This window comes from Bacillus rossius, chromosome 15 (genome assembly GCF_032445375.1).
Source record: "Bacillus rossius redtenbacheri isolate Brsri chromosome 15, Brsri_v3, whole genome shotgun sequence".
NCBI classification, from domain to species: Eukaryota; Metazoa; Arthropoda; class Insecta; order Phasmatodea; family Bacillidae; genus Bacillus; species Bacillus rossius.
Genome location: NC_086342.1, coordinates 37,188,811 through 37,205,917, shown reverse-complemented (window position 1 = coordinate 37,205,917; position 17,107 = coordinate 37,188,811). Strand labels below are relative to the sequence as shown.

The 17,107-nt window shown below is 39.5% G+C and overlaps 1 protein-coding gene and 1 long non-coding RNA gene across 3 annotated transcripts in view; both read right to left on the bottom strand.

Moving 5' to 3' along the window:
- LOC134539376 (uncharacterized) overlaps nucleotides 1-17,107 on the bottom strand; it is a 1,030,613-nt gene that overhangs the window by 904,958 nt on the left and 108,548 nt on the right. The gene's annotated exons all lie outside the window — the stretch shown is intronic.
- Nucleotides 1,538-9,666, bottom strand: LOC134539421 (uncharacterized). 2 transcript variants are annotated; one of them, XM_063381445.1, is made up of 2 exons: nucleotides 8,535-9,666; nucleotides 1,538-8,420 (listed from the first exon to the last, which is right to left on the bottom strand). In XM_063381445.1, the coding sequence occupies exon 2, from the start codon at nucleotides 6,630-6,632 to the stop codon at nucleotides 5,382-5,384; it is 1,251 nt and encodes a 416-aa protein (XP_063237515.1). In that variant the 5' UTR covers nucleotides 6,633-8,420; nucleotides 8,535-9,666; the 3' UTR covers nucleotides 1,538-5,381. The 2 variants fall into 2 exon arrangements, with proteins under 2 accessions (XP_063237515.1, XP_063237516.1); XM_063381446.1 differs by having other exon boundaries at nucleotides 1,538-8,416.

Here is a 17,107-nt window from a genome sequence, read left to right as displayed (position 1 = left end):
CTCCGTGTGCTCCTGATTATTCTTATCAAAATAATGATGGTTTTTCTCCGTGTGCTCCCGATAATTCTTGTCAATATTATGATTGTTTTTCTCCGTGTGCTACCGATAATTCTTGTCAATATTATGATGGTTTTTCTCCGTGTGCTCCTGATTATTCTTGTCAATATTATGAAGGTTTTTCCGTGTGCTCCTGATTATTCTTGTCAATATTATGAAGGTTTTTTCCGTGTGCTTGCGATCATTCCTGTGGTTTCTCCAAGTGCTTCTGGTTATTTCTGAGAAACCGATCTCTCCATGAAGGAGTTTTACTCTTAATGAGACATGTCATTTTATTCAAAGTTACATTTAATTAGTGATTTTCGGCTACTAAATCGTCACTTGAAATATTTTTTAATGAGGTGGAAATAAAAAAAAAATATTAGTCAGTCTCAGACATCTGTGAAGCACTAACGTACAAGACGAATTTCCTTCTCCTTGGTGACTTCCGAAGCCGTACTTCTTTTGCGGGCGTTAGTGAGCATCCTGCATCCTACATAAAAGAAATAAATTTTATTTATCTGTAAGCAACATGTGGCGATATCTGTTGTTGAAAAGCGGAACTACTTGCAACAAGTACCTTTGCATGAGATAAATTAACTCTCACCACTGAATGGTGCTATTTTAGTCAGTTAGAGACATGAAGTTTCGTAGCCATGCGGCCAATTAGTCAGGCAGTCTCGTAACCATGCGTTCTGTAAGCTTCATAGACCTATAGCCTCGAGATCACGTAACCTTGAGGATTTGCAATCGTATAGTCTCGTAGTCTCGCAGTCAAGATGCATTGGAGCCTCGTAGACTTGAAGCTACGTAAGCAAGTAGCCTTGTAATCTTATAACATAAAGCTGATGGTGCAGTTGGAGCAAAAGAGAAAATTCCTTCGAAGAAAGATACGGTAATTGGTGCCTTGTAGACGAGTAGCTTCGTAGTCAAGAACTCATGCAGACTTGAAGTCCTGTATCCTCGCAGTCACATAAACTTGTGTTCTAGAAGCTTCGTAGCTCTGTAGCCTTGCAGTCTCGTAAACTTTAAGATTCGTAGGCGTGTAGTCTCGTAACCTCATGGCTCGAAGTCGTGTAGTCATGATGTCTTGGGACCTCATAGAATTGTAGCTACGTAAGCAAGTAGCCTTGTAATCTTATAACATAATGCTGATGGAGCAGTTGGAGCTTTAAACACTCGAAGGTAGTTGGTGGAGTCTTGTAGACTCGTAGAATTGAAGCTTTGTATCCAAGTTTTCTTGTAGCCATGTCGTCTTGCATTTATTTGGAGCCGAGTAGACTTGTATCCTTGTAGCTTCATAGTCATGTTTTTTTACGTAGCCACGCGGTATTTTAGCCATGCAGACTCGCCGCAGCCATGTATAAGTCATAACCAGCTAGATCATTTTAGACTCGTAACCTTGAGACCTCATAGTCTCTTAGACTCGTAGCATTCTAGCCAAATATCATTGGCGCTGATGAAACAAAAAGCTGTTGGAGCAATTGGAGCCTTTTGGAGCCTTCGATGTATGTAGCTGTATCAAAACAACATCACTGCAGATACTGTAGCAAGGTGTTTACCTTGATAAAGAATGCTGAACGGTATGAGAAGAATGATTGTGTTAAAAACCCACTACGCAAAATGTTAAGCTGTAATCGGTGTATCAGGTTGTTAACACGAATTGTGGGATTAAAAAGACATGGTAGAACATGTAAAGCCAAGCCTACTTACGTCATAGATCACATCGATGGATCCACTAGACTAAAGAATACAACAATAATTTTTCCTTGACCTGAGCGAGATGGTATTAGATCGATCGATCATGTTGAAGAACATAAATTGAAGGATGCTGATGGCTTCGTGAAGACTGAAACTAATGGAAGTAACAACACCGTGAAAAGTGAGAATACAACCAAGCCGATATTCAGTAGATCCACAATACTTTGTAAAAATGATGGACTAATAAATTGATTAACTTTCATGTGTGTACTATTGAAAAATAAATAAATTATTATATGTTTTAAAGTATGTTTTATTTCTTGTATTCTGATTTCCAACTAAGCGTGTGTGTTTCCGCTACTGTATGTGTGATCATTCCGTTTCCTGTGTGTACTGCGTGTATACGTTTCGTTTCCTGTGTGTACTGTGTGTACGTTCCGTTTCCTGTGTGTAATGTGTGTATACGTTTCGTTTCCTGTGTGTACTGTGTGTACGTTCCGTTTCCTGTGTGTAATGTGTGTATACATTTCGTTTCCTGTGTGTACTGTGTGTACGTTTCGTTTCCTGTGTGTACTGTGTGTACGTTCCGTTTCCTGTGTGTACTGTGTGTACGTTCCATTTCCTGTGTGTACTGTGTGTATACGTTTCGTTTCCTGTGTGTACGTTCCGTTTCCTGTGTGTACTGTGTGTACGTTCCGTTTCCTGTGTGTACTGTGTGTACGTTCCGTTTCCTGTGTGTACTGTGTGTACGTTCCGTTTCCTGTGTGTACTGTGTGTACGTTCCGTTTCCTGTGTGTACTGTGTGTACGTTCCGTTTCCTGTGTGTAATGTGTGTATACGTTTCGTTTCCTGTGTGTACTGTGTGTACGTTTCGTTTCCTGTGTGTACTGTGTGTACGTTCCGTTTCCTGTGTGTAATGTGTGTATACGTTTCGTTTCCTATTGAATTTATGTAATAACATTTTTTTAAAAAGAACTTGTGGTGTTTTTATTTTCTTAAACCAACACTTTTTTAGTATTTTTTTTTAAATTAAAGATGTTTTGTATCGGCCAGGGATCGAACCAAGGACCTTAGTCGATCCAATCAATCATTATATGGATTACAAATTTATTTAATTAATTGTGGATTTTTTTCCCGCTTTTCTAGCTACATTATTACATGATTTCAAGATGGTGGTCGAATTTCAAGATGGCGGGGAGCACCTCCATAATAAATGATTACTGCACTGTAGCGGGTTAGAATAAAACTATCCAGATGGGAATGTCCTCTATAATACAAGTACACACACAAGATGGCGTACTCCGGCAGGTGGTGGCTCCTGGTATCATGTAATGAACAAAAAATGTCGGATCCATGATGGCCGACAAGGACAAAGTCAAATTTCAAGGACAAAGTCAAATTTCAAGGTCAAGGTCAAATTTCAAGGTCAAGGTCAAATTTCAAGGTCAAGGTCAAATTTCAAGGTCAAAGTTTAAGGTCAAAGTTCAAGGTCAAGGTCAAAGTTCAAGGTCAAGGTCAAAGTTCAAGGTCAAGGTCCAAGTTAATGTTAATATACAAGGTTAAAGGTATGGAGAACAGAACAATATATTAACATGATGTCAGCACACTCTAGCAGACGAAAACAAGATGGTGGACTCCAGCGGACGAAGACAAGATGGCGGACATGATGTCATACCAGCTGATGGTAAATACCTTGTTATTGGTGGAGGTAGGTCAATCTGTAGGTGACTTCTGTGGTGGAAGGATCTGATTTTTTATTTTTTGCCCTCACCGGGTTCGAACCGAGGACGGTAATCGATATAATCAATCGGAATTCAAATACGTTAATTTTTTGATGAATTTTGGAATTTTTTTCATTAACATCGGATAATAAATAAAGATTTTCAAGATGGCGTCTCAATTTCAAGATGGCGGACATGACATCATACTAGGTGAAGATATGTATACTTTGACATAAGTGGTGGGGGCCAGTCTGTCAGCACCCACCACGGGGGAAGGATCGGTCGCCATTTTTAATTTTTTTTGCCCTCGTCGGGTTCGAACCGAGGACTCCGAACTCCGTGTCTAAAAAGTACAATTTTTAAAAAAAAATATATATTAAAATTTTATTAATTTAATTTTTTTATAATTTTTAAAAAAAAATTCATTAAAATCGAATAATAAATAAAAAAGTTAAAGATGGCGGCCGTAACGAAAATTGCAACGGTGACGTCATCATCCAATATGGCTGCCATGGCATCCTAATTTTCAAGGTCATGACCTCGACGGCTTAGAGCGGCTAGCTCTTAGGAGTTTTAAGCCGCTTTTAGGAGTTTTCGTTTTTTCTAGGGCAAAGCGACTTTTGAGGATTTTCGAAATCCTAATTTTTGAACTGTGTAATTATTTGAGATTTTTTGGCGGAAATTTTTTTCAAAAAAATGGAAATTTTGGCGAATTTTGAGGAATTTTGGGCAATTTTTGCCCAATTTTGGCGGATTTTGGCGATTTTTGAGGATCAAATTCCAGGTCAAGGTCAAAGGTCAAGGTCAAGGTCATCCAAGATGGCCGCCGTGACGTCACAATCCAAGATGGCGGACCGACAATCATCAATCCACATCCTGCATCCTGTTTCCGGACCGGCTATCATATACTACTTGAACTGAAAGGAGAATTAGAAGGTTCTATTACCTTATTATCTAACATTTTCTGTACGTGTTTTCTCATAATTTCCATTTTAGGACCTAAAAGTTGATAAGGATGACTTTTGACTGGCGTGGTATCAGTCAATTCAATTTGATATTCAATTAGGTTAGTTCGACCTAATTTCTTAGTTAGCACATCTGAAAATTCATTACACAAATCTCGAATAGCAACTTGTTTACTGGGCTCGAGATGATCCAGGGACAAAGAATTTCTCTCGTCAGTGTTGGTAGAAACATTAGTAACTTGTCCTGACCTTTTATTTTCAGGTTCCACGAATGATATGACAAGATTTTTATTAAATTTAAATACAAAACTTCCTGCTTGTAGATCAATTAAAATACCTGTTTTAGCGATGAAGTCTGAGCCTAGAATAAGCTGCGTGGCTAAGTTTTCTGCCACAAGAAAAGGGAAATTCCAAGTGAATAATTCTATCCTGATTTTCACTATAGCCACTTTGGATATACTAATTGGTTCGTCCGCTGCAGTAAAACAGCGCACATCCGTGACTTCTGTTTTCAGAACCTGCTTGTTCTTCTGTAATTCCCTAAACAAATCGCCTGAAATAAAACTACGAGTAGCTCCTGTATCAATCAGACCAATAATTTGATTTTTGCCAAACATTGCTTTAGTGTATGGTACTACAGTTCGGACGTGACCGAAAATGTTGTGACACTTACGTTTTCCCTTGTTAGTCAGGCTAACACATGTTTTGCAAATTCTTGTGAATTTCTCAGAATTATCTTTATGATTAATTTGCTGTGTCATAATCTTCTGTTTGTGTTTTCTGTCTTTTTCTGTGTATTTCTTTCGTTTATTTTTCTTGTGTTTTTGTTTTCCTGTGTTATGCCTTTTTTGATTTTTGTTTTGTTTTTGTGATTCGTTAGTATGCACATTATGCACTGAAAAATTCCTCTCGGATGAAGTTTTAGGTGGACCAGGTAGAAATTTGCCTGGCCACCGCCTTACGCGTTTTTTGCCTTGTTGAAATTTGGTTTGAAATTTTTGTGGTTACATTGCTCAATGTAATGTCCTGTTTGCTTGCAATAATTACAGAAAGTTGTTTGTTGTTGTATGTTCTTGTTTGAATTATACTTATTATTTCTGTAGTAGTTTGTTTTCTGTTGTGGGTGGCTATTTTGTTGTTTCGTGTATGGAAAACTATTTGCAGTTTCTGCCTGAGAATCATGCTTATCCACGGACTTCGCTGACCTGTTTCTCTGAGTGTCTGCATATTCGTAACTCATGGCCTGTATACAGAGTTGATCTAGTTCTACAAAACTCCGTGGCCTAGCCTGGAAAACAGCGCGTGAGCGCTCTGCCTGATTTAGTCCGTCTACTATGCAACTAACTATTTCGCTCTCTGATACACCCAATCTGAGAACCGCCGCGGCTTCTCTGATTGATGCTACATAGTGTGGCAATGCTTCATTACTTCGCTGTAGCCTGTTGTACCATTCCAAACGGTAATTTGTCAAAAGTCGGCCAGGTATAAAAAAATTCAAAATTTCTTCGTGGTATTTGTCAAAAGAGTAACTATTTTCTATTGCTTGACTCGTTCTTTCACTCAGTGGTGGTTGGGTGTAGGGAAAAACTATCTCCAACAACTGTTTGTCAGGAATGCCCCCTTTCTGTCTGATTTTAAGTAAGTGCCTTATGAATTCGATTAATTTATCTGGGTCAAGACCACTTGTTTCTGGAAAACCAACAAGTAATCTCTCGACTGGATGGGCAATTTTCCCATAACAGCTATACTCAGCCGCCCTTGGCGTAACTGGTAATGTTGTTTCTGGATGATTCTGCGTTGATGGCGGAGGTGGGGGTGAAGGATGTGCAATTTGCGCGGTGGGGATGGTAGGGATTGGAGTTCCTTGCCCGGATGTCAATAAAGAATGAAACTGGGAATATGGATTAAAATATGACTGGTTTGTGGCGAATGGGAAAAACAAATTTTGCTGTGTTAAAGGATGCGGATTTGCAGGCAAGTTACCGGAAAATGTGACACTGGTGATGGGAGCTGTAGAAACATGCACGCCTGAGGGAATTTGAGTGGTGGCTGCTGGGATGGGAGGGGTTGAAACTGCGAAGAATGATTGAGATGTTGATGAAATGGGCGGAACCTGCCTTGTTTGGCACAAAGATACTTGTGAGTCGGGTTGCCTTATTTCCTGGGGAAATTGCGGATTCTCACTCTCTACATTTCCTAGTGTTTCCATTCCTAGGTTTTCTGCCTGGGCAATGTTGGCCCGGAGGTCCTATTGAGTTTCTAATTGGGCTGCCCTAGCTTTCAATTTAATTTGGAAGGCGTTTGTCTGTTGCAGACAAGGATCTAGCTCTGTTCGATAAACACCATTGAGCACATCATCGGAAAGTACCACAAGATTTTCCAGTCGTCTGGTGACATGCTCTAATCGCATAATGTGTCGCTTTACATTGGGCAAATTCTCTTCCACATCTGAATAACTTACGAAAGCAGCTATGTCGTAAAATTTGGAGCAAGCTATGTTGAATTCCTCGAGTATTTCTAAATTTAGATTATGTACTGAGGTAGGTAACTTATCACGTACTGCGGCTCGAAGCCTTTTTCGCAGATCTTGCGCATTTCCAGTAGTTGGTAAATTACGCAACTGCAACTCATAACTTAGTTCATCTACTAGTAATAGCTCCGGAGTAATCATCCTGTCCGGATTCATAGTATTACACAAAACAAAACACTACCCTCTTAAAATTATCTCTTAAACTTTAAACTTAGGTATACACTTAAATCTAGCTTATGATTAAAACAATTGCTTTATTGCGTGGGAAGTATGTGCCTTCATAATTTATTATTATTATTACTACGCGCGTCGGGAAATGAACAGTGTACTCGGGTGTAACAAGCTGTCAGGTTAGCTTGCACAACAGGGTACCTACAAGGAACGTCACGTCAGCCGGCAGGACTGACCTTGGCGCGCAGCGCCTTTAACTAGGGGTTTGGGGGGGGAGGGAGTATCTTGTCCAGCGGACACGTCTCTGTTGATAAGCCACGCGCGCGGCCCGAGTTGCGTGGGCGGGCAGCCAGCCAGCTGCTCACAGTGCGCGCTCAAATGTAAACACACAAAACTTATGATAATTTTAAGATTCAAGGGTCAATTTAGCTACTACGTGTATCAGCGGACAGTTCATAAATTACTTACTACAAAAAGATTCTAAGTGACAAAAAAAATATAAATTTTTTTTTTTCAAATTTTTTTTTTTTTTTAAATTTTAATTTTAGGTATGACCTTTCAAATTAGGTATGCCTATAGACGTAACCACGCTCTGCTACCATTTTGTAATACCCCAAGTGTCTTAAAGAATAATTAAATAATAAGGTTAAAAGATTTGGAAGCTTTGATTACTGAGGCCCTCAATTAATAACTATAAAAGTCAACAACAGAGGCGACACTAGGAGTAAACAAAGAAAATTTAGGGACTCCCTACAAATACTTGGGAGTAAAAGGATCGTTATTATATATTAAATAAATAAAAACAACTGTTACGTCTATAGACTTCCTTATTTTATTAATCATTGTTCTTTTTTTTTTTGATAGATTAAATTTTCCTTAGTAAAGACTGTTTTTCATTGATAAGTGATCTTATTTACATAACTCACAATTACACTTATTATATGATATTCCTTAACGTTATTTACGATAGGGCCGGCCCTGAAGGTATAACAAAAATTAAAATATTTAAAAACAAGAATGAAATTAACATTGGTAACTTTAAAGATTGTACATATAGTCCTTCCAAAACATAATATAAATTTCTTCTCCTCGAACTGCCTTTTACTGTCCGCTGTCTTAACTGGGTTACACTAATCTTGGGTTCGTGAATAAAAAGATAGAATTATGCGGGTATCACCCGGGGCTGTAGGTAGACGGTGATCAAGGTCGTAGGCCTAATGATGTTGGATTCTGCGCAGGAACCGACTCCAGAGGTTATGGCAGAGGATTTTGGTTGCCCCAAACTTGGAACCCTGTCTGAAACAAAAGTCCAAATTCCAAAGAATTAGACCTGTTTCCAGACAGTATACTAAATGGCGCAAAAGGCCAATAGAGGGAAATTAAAGGGGGGGGGATGACGTCAAGACTTACCAAAACAGGGTGTTGGTCCTGGCGCTCAGGAGAGGGCGTCTCGTCTCCGCAAACTCGAACCACGATTCGCGGTAGCCACGGAAGTCATCATGATTAATTTTAAAAAAAATATAAAAAAAATACTAAATTTCTCTAGGTACTTTCAACTAAACTACTGACTGGTTAATAATTTTAGCTAGGGACTCCATCCCTTTAGTCTGAGAAGACTACATAATATACGATGTCGATGATTCGCAGAAGATCGCAGATACAAACGGTACCAGTCAGTCCGGAGGCGCGCACCGAAGTCAGTTCAGCGCGGGATATCACCCGAATATCATAAGCGCGGGGTCTCTAGAGAATGGGAGGGGGGTTAGGCTCTGAGCCGAAAATTACCGAGTCCACCCGAAGGTGTCCGGCATAAAAAAATTAGATCTTACTGGAGTGACTGCGCGACTGAGGCGCTATCTTTTGGTTGCGAGAGGAAGTACTAATAAATCGACTAGTGACCGACGAGAGTGCCAAGCTAGGGGGTTAATGGAGTAACCAGTGGTGCCACCTAGCGGCCTGAGACAGAAGGAGGGGAGAGAGGTTGTCGTTACCTCCGCGCGAGCGCGGTAGTGTCGGCGCTGCCGACGCCTCACAAGTGGCATTAGTTACCACAGCCGTCGCTAGGTGTCGTTAAGGTGCAGAATCGTAACTGCGGCTGCCAAGCCTGAGATGGCCTTGAGTTCGGTTAACGCACTCGAGCGGTCGTCGCTCCTAGCCACTTCTGAGAAGAGAGGGTGGGTGAGCAGGCGGGGGGTGGCTTCAAAAAACGCATGGTCTGTGGGACACAAGGCCCACGGGATCCTCCTGTCGTGTCTTGCTGCTAGTGAACCTTATACCGATTCGTGACAGAGTTAGCAGGGCTCAGCACTGCTTCACAAGCTGCTCTTAGCAAAAGGTGACCCGCGAAGAAATAACGTTACCGGCTCCGACGTGCCTGGAGGCGGGAGAAATATTAGCCAGAATGCTAGCCTAGCATGAGGCTGGGAAAGAAAATCAGCTCGCCTCTGAGAACAGAGGCTGAGGGCCTGGCCGTAAAGCAAATAAGATGAGAGAGAAAAAAAAATAATAATATTTCCAAAATATTTCAGATTACAAAATTTTAAATAAACGTGCCTAAATCTCAAATTTACGGCACAATGTGGTTAGAATGCGCAGTAGTAGGTCATCTTTAATATAAATTAATAAAAAATATTTTGTTTCGGTTTGCATCTTCGAACGATGCATTCCGAAGGTGATTATATTTATAGTTGCTGTTAAAATTGTAGTTGTTTAAGTTATAACTGAGCTGATGCTGATAAGTATAAACATTAATTTTATGGTGTTCTATTATTTTCGACAGTTGCCTGTCTGCACGTGAAAGCTACTCACCAGTGCTGAGTGTAAGTGAGTGGCGAGAGAGCATGTGCAATGTCCGGGTTATATTTTTGCTTGTTTGTCTGACTTGGAATATTTTAATATTTTATTTTACGTGGACACATTCGTATGTCAATCAAAATTATCCTATTTGAGGTTCCTTCTTAAGTGAAACACGGATTATTTTGACGTGACAACATCTAATAAATCGATGAACGCTGGCTGCACGCACTACAAAGTGTCCCGTCATGCTCATTGTCCCGTTACGCTCAGTGTACGTTTGCGCCGCATCTATCTCTCTTTCACTCGATTGGAACAACCATCGCTTTGACTTTTTTGAGGCACATTAAACTTGAAACACTCCCATTCGTTTCCTACTTTTCCTATCATCGTCCTATCCTTAACAGAATAACACAGATTGGAAGAAGTTAAATAGCGAACATGTATAAAAGTTATAGTTAAAATAATCTCTTTGTTAAAGTTATAAACATATTTGAATTAATGAGTGAAAATAAAAGTAAATTTATCAATTAAATTGTAGATTTCATTTCACTCCTTCTTTGTATCCATACAAAATAGTGTTAATTGAATAAAAATGATTCAATTTTATTCATAAAAGTATGCAATCATTTCACCAATGTTTTGATATGACGTTGTCACGTTAAACTATCGTCCGTAAACCGACTTTACAGACAACCAATTTTTTTTTATTTAATCTATTGAGTTAAAATTTTATTTTGATCAAACAAGGATGAACATTTTAAAATGCAGTTTACGGGTGTGACAGCTTCACAATCACACACCAAGCTTGGCGGAAGGCACAATTGTAAAACTCCTGTGTGAGACACTCCCCGAGGACACAGCCAGCGGAAAACACTCAGGCATACTCCTTGCGGCATGTTCCACACACATGTTGTATATAGTGCATGCTCATGCCTTAGTTTATCCTTCAACGTACTGCAGATATAAAATATCAAAATATTAATAGATCTTATTTAAAAAATTGGTTGTCTGTAAAGTCGGTTTACGGACGATAGTTTAACGTGACGTCATAACAAAACATTGATGAAATGATTGCATACTTTTATGAATAAAAGTGAATAATTTTTATTTTAATAATAAAAGATTAAATACTTGAAATTATACTAGTAATCAGATTTTTAAAATGCAAGGACAATTAACCTTTATTGCCGAAATTGTTGTTGTAATAACCAATGAAAACCACATTAACTTTTTACTTCACTTTATAAACAGTCGACGAAGCAGTTCACGTGTAGATGACTTGTAATTAATTTTAAAAACTGGCTTTTATCTATAAAGTTTAAATATAATTATGAACAAGTTTTCATATAAATAAACTGTAATCAAATATCTATCATCAATTATATGAATCACCATAATTTTTTGTCAATTGTAACATAAACTATTATTAGTGCACTCGCCGAAAGCGTAACGGAACACAGCGTAACGGAACAATGAGCGTAACGGGACACCACGTAACGGAACAATGAGCGTAACGGGACACATCGTAACGGAACAATGTGCGTAACGGGACACTCTTTCATGCGTGCAGCCGGCGTTCATCGATTTATTAGACGTCACGTCAAAAATCGTCTCTCTAATTTCACAGACAAGTAACCAAGGAAAAACTGAATAAATATGTGTGTGAGTGTGTGGGAGAGTAACAATATCATAATTAACACTTATTATATTTCAATTTTTTTATAATTAATACATTATTTAATTTGGCTTTTGTAAGTACTAATCTTGAATGTTAAACTGATAAATGATTCATCAGTAATTTCATGGTTTATTCCCAGATTATACTTATCGCGCGTTGTTTAAGTCTCGTGATCCAGTGAACACACCTTAACTGCGCCAAACAATAATCAAACAAATAAATAAAAACTAGGTGTGGCTAAGCACCCCGTTTGTTTTTAATGTGCCTGTTTGGAAAAAAAAAATTAATAATAAATATTTAATGGAAAAAGCTATTTCCCGAGAACTTTTTGAACAATTTCACAAACGAATTGGGTAAAGGAAAAAGAAAAAATGCACGAATTGTGATCGAATTATCAACGGACAAGTTTAACTATCATTGGAAAACCAAATTCGACGCTCGATCCAGTAACGTTGGGATGCGATGGGAATGGAAAAACTTTCTAATCGGAAAGTCAGCAGTGTCCGCGGTCGTGTCTGGAGTGATTGGTTAGGAAAAAAACTTAATACGTTCGCGTCGCACCCGTCGCACTTTTGTGTTCCCAGAATCACTTACAACTAATGACAACATTTGACCGAGTCTTCCAGTACTCGCCAGAAATGTATAACATCTAACCGTGGTTGCGAGAACATTCACATGTTCACATGTTTGAAATAAAATTATAATATGAAAATTGGAAATGAAATTCAGCTTAAAATTCTTTAAAACATTGCTGGGCTTAATAAATACACGCAAAATGTGTTTTCAACAACGTTTCTGGCGCGAATCACTCGCTAGAGTTCGCTGCCGGAGCAACTACGTGTGTTATCGAATCATTCGATTTGCAGAGCGAAACGTTAAACTATATAATGAAACGGCTCCGATGAAATCAGGAAGTACTTGAAATAAATGGTTAACCCCCATCTTTGTAACTGATTTTTCAAAAGAAATTTTATTAAAAACACTGTCCAACTTGTTAAAATTCACTAAACAGTTAATACGATAACGTTTCCTTTCGTCTTAGTGAACTTTCCATTCGCGCCATCCGCCACAGATGGTAGCAACATGATTACACATTTCCGTTCCGTGCGACTTCCCTTACATTCACGAAATTTACACCAACCAAATGCCGTATGACGAGAGTTAAGATGTTACACATCAACATTTTGATGGTGGTTACAAAAAAAAATTGGTTGTCTGTAAAGTCGGTTTACGGACGATAGTAACGTGACAACGTCATAACAAAACATTAATGAAATGATTGCATACGTTTATGAATAAAACTTTTATACAAAGAAGGAGTACAATAAAATCTACAATTTAATTGATAAATTTACTTTTATTTGCACTCATTAATTCAAATATGTTTATTACTTTAACGAACAGATTATAATAACTTTAACGTTTATACATGTTTTCTATTTAACTTCTTCCCATCTGTGTTATTATGTTAAGGATATGACTACGATAGGAAAAGTAGGAAACGAATGGGAGTGTTTCAAGTTTAATGTGCCTCGAAAAAGTCAAATCGATGGTTGTTCCAATCGAGTGGAATAGAGATAGATGCGGCGCAAGCGTACAATGAGCGTAAAGGGACAATGAGCGTAAAGGGATAATGAATCATCCTTTTTCATGCGTGCAGTCAGCGTTCATCGATTTATAAGACGTCACGTCAAAAAAAATTAATTTAAAATAAAAGAAAGAATAAGTGGCGAGGTGCCTCGCCTTGCACCCACGTGACCCAGGTTCGATCCCCTGCGGAGAGAGTTGTGGTGCAGAGTGGCAGTCGAGTGGAATCCAAGTGATGCTGCGTCCATCGCTAGCTGCTCTCTCGAAACATGACGTATCAACGGTCTCCAACTGCCTCGCTGTAGTCGAGACGTAAAGTTTGAACTCATTTACGAATTTTGTGACGACGAAAATAGTTTTAATGTCAGTCACTATCAAGATTATTTTTTTTTTTGTTTTCGCCGCAGAGCTTTTTAGCAGAGAAAACAAGCTTGAAAAAAAAACGTTTTCTTGGTAACCACACGAAACCCTTTTCCTTGAACCTATGCGCAGGTACAATGAACTCCTGTATTCAGTGGGACGTGATAAGTGCTGGATATCAGGCGGGAACTGTCCAAACAGGTGTCTTACTGAAGGAGTCACATCTCGCACAGTCGGACACTGCTTTAGATTCCTTCAACCTGCCTTTGAAGGCTGAATGTCTAGGAAAAATGACAGCTATGTTTGACGTTGCTTTATACTGAAGGCTGAATGTCTAAAGCAAATGACAGCTATGTTTGATGTTGCTTTATACTGAAGACTGAATGTCTAGAACAAATGAGAGCTATATTTGATGTTGATTATACTGAAGACTGAATGTCTAGGACAAATGGCAGCTATGTTTGATGTGGCGTTATAATGAAGGCTGAATGTCTAGGAAAAATGACAGCTATTTTCGATGTTGCTTTATACTGAAGGCTGAATGTCTATAACAAATTCCAGCTATGTTTGACGTTTCTTTATACTGTTGGCTGAATGTCTAGAGAAAATTACAGCTATGTTTGATGTCGCTTTATATTGAAGGTTACATGTCTAGAAAAAATGAGAGCTATCTTTGATGTTGCTTTATACTGGACTGAATGTCTAGGACAAATTACAGCTATGTTTGATGTCGCTTTATACCGAAGGCTGAATGTGTAGAACAAATGACATCTATGCTCGATGTTTCAGTATACTGAAGTCTGAATGTCTAGGAAAAATTACAGCTATGTTTGATGTCGCTTTATACTGAAGGCTGAATGTCTAGGACAAATGACATCTATGTTTGATGTTGCGTTATACTGAACTAGCTGAGGTTCCTGGCGGAAATATTCTAAAGGAATACCCATACGTGGACCTCAATTCAAACATCCGCATTCGGGTAATAAAGGAGGTTTGGCAACATTGCCGATGACAGGTTAGAACCGCGCAGTGTTTGTTGACTGTTCCGCTTCATCACTGAGAGTTCTGGCAAAATGGGAAGTGACTTGGATGTGACTGCTTGCTGTTCCAAGTCCGTGAAGTTTTGTCATTCGTGTTAGTTCGGAATAATAATTACCTCATGCCTGTGTAAATAGCCCAAATTCATTTGTTGTTGTGTCTTTAAAGGTAATTTACTTGTTTTATACTAAACTAACTGATGTAATTCACTTCACACGAGTAGATAAATATGTTTAACAGAGCAAGGTTTTTTTTAGCGGAAAACTATAAAAAAATAATATCTCGATTAATGTCAAGTTAGTACTAAACATGTCAATTATATTTGGCATTTAAATTCAAATTTATTCAACCAATACTGTGCCGATACGATGGCGGATATGATCAGTTATTTACAGACATGCAGTATATATGGGTGTGTATATATAGTGTTACGAACGCAGACAGGTCCGCGATGTGCACCAGGTTCGGAGTTGGCTGGCGGCCCCGCACGGCCACTGACGTCACGTTCCACCCACTGACATAAGACATGCCACTCGTGCCTGGCCGGATTACAAGAGTCCTCAATACCACAACCCCCCACCCCCTCCCCCCACTCCGTTCCCCCGCCCGTAACCACCCGCCACGGGCTATTAACACCTTTAGCAGCCTGGGAATTCCGGACTTACAGAGACCACCACGAGGAGTGGCGTGAATAAGCGTCGCTGTTCCGGTTGTTTCGGGGGCCCGGTCGGCCCGAGATGACGCGACACAACACAGCCGCTCTCGTCCCTTCGAGACGGACGCCACGGGTATATAAGCGACGACGCTGGCCTCCGCGGGAGTTCCGAGAGTTCGGAGAGTTCCGCGAGCGAAGGGAAGTGCGACATCGGCGAATAGAGAGAGAGAGACCCCCTCGAGAGTGGCGCGATGTGGAGCGACTGGACCGTGAGAGTGCGACTGAGTGGCGCGAGTCTGTGTGTGTGGACAGGTGCTTGGTAAGGGGGCGAACCACTGCCGAGCCCAGCTCCAGTGAGTTGACAAACATTGGGTAACTGGCGAATAAATATTTTAAATTGCCAGTGGTTGGTGATCAGGCATTTTAAGTACAATTATTTATCAGTAACGTAAATATAATTAATTAATCAAATTGTAATACAACTTTATTCGGCTATCCCTCACGAACCCAGTTCGCCCACATTACACTTGTAACAGTATTCCCCTCCCCCCCTCCTTGCTTATTCAAGACCAAGACGGTACAATTAAGACACCTAGTGCAGCACAAAATTTAAAAAAATGCCAAAAATTATTCTTTTTTTATTTTTCCTTAAAGCAGATACCCTCAACGTCAAAAACAGATAATTAGTTTCCAAATTTTTTGCGAGGAAACCATGTTGGATAATAAAAAAAATAAGTGCAGGAAACTTAAAGTTGACAAATTTTTTAAACTGATCAGATTTTCAATTTTTCAACAAGCTCGTACATTTTCAGGTGTCACACATCTGCATACAAATTGCACGAAATATAACAAATATTTAAATATTACTAACATAATTTTACTGGGGCCGTAACGAAAACTGCAACCATGACGTTATAATCCAAGATGTCGTCAGAGGCTTATCGCAGGCTTGACGATATGAAATGTAAGCCTCAATATGGACATTTTAGGCCGTTGGCATTTTTGAGGACTAAAACGGAAATTTTTCCCTGGGAACGGGAAATTTTTCTCTCGAAGTAGAGAAATTGTTTATTTTTAAAAATTTTGAGATTTTTTGGCGCAATTGTTTAGGTCATACAAAATGGCCGCTGTGGCGTCACAATCCAATATGGCGGACACCACCTCCACATCCACTTGCCGGCGCCATGTCACCGGACCGGCCAATATATACTACTATTAATTATATTAGTAACGTCTTTCATACTCAGATAGTCCCGACAACCTATAAAGCCCACCACTAACCACAACTAAAATAATACACAAAATACATAGGGAATAATCATGAAATCGTTATAAAGTTTACATTATTTTCTCGGGCACCATAATTTTTGACCCAGGTCTGACTATTCTGATTGCCACTGACCGAAAGCTCAACATTTTAATTCGTCAATCCAGTTTTTTAAAGGGAGTGGTGATGTTTCAGTCCAAGTACAGACGCATTTAAAAGTTACCAAAAATTTCGGTAACTCAAAAGTTTTGCGTCTAGCGCTTATTAACGTAAATTATGTGGTTAACAGTTATATGGACACGAGTCTGTCAAGAAGGGCTGCTTCCACTGAAGTGGCTGGCTGATCGACTTGGCCCAGAGCAAGGGAACATTACTGGGCCTGTTTCACTTACTTGCGTATGAGTGAGACGACGTGAGTGGATCAGCCAGTGGGCTCGTTCTTCAAATGCAATTTCTTCACAGTTAGTTCCACGAGGTTGCACCAGGCCCGCGAAATGACATCAACCATCGTGCACAAGCGATAGCTTTCGTGACACCCGGTTCTTTTACACCGTGCAGATTCATTTCAAAAAGCCCATTTACGTCCCCAGTATAACACACCA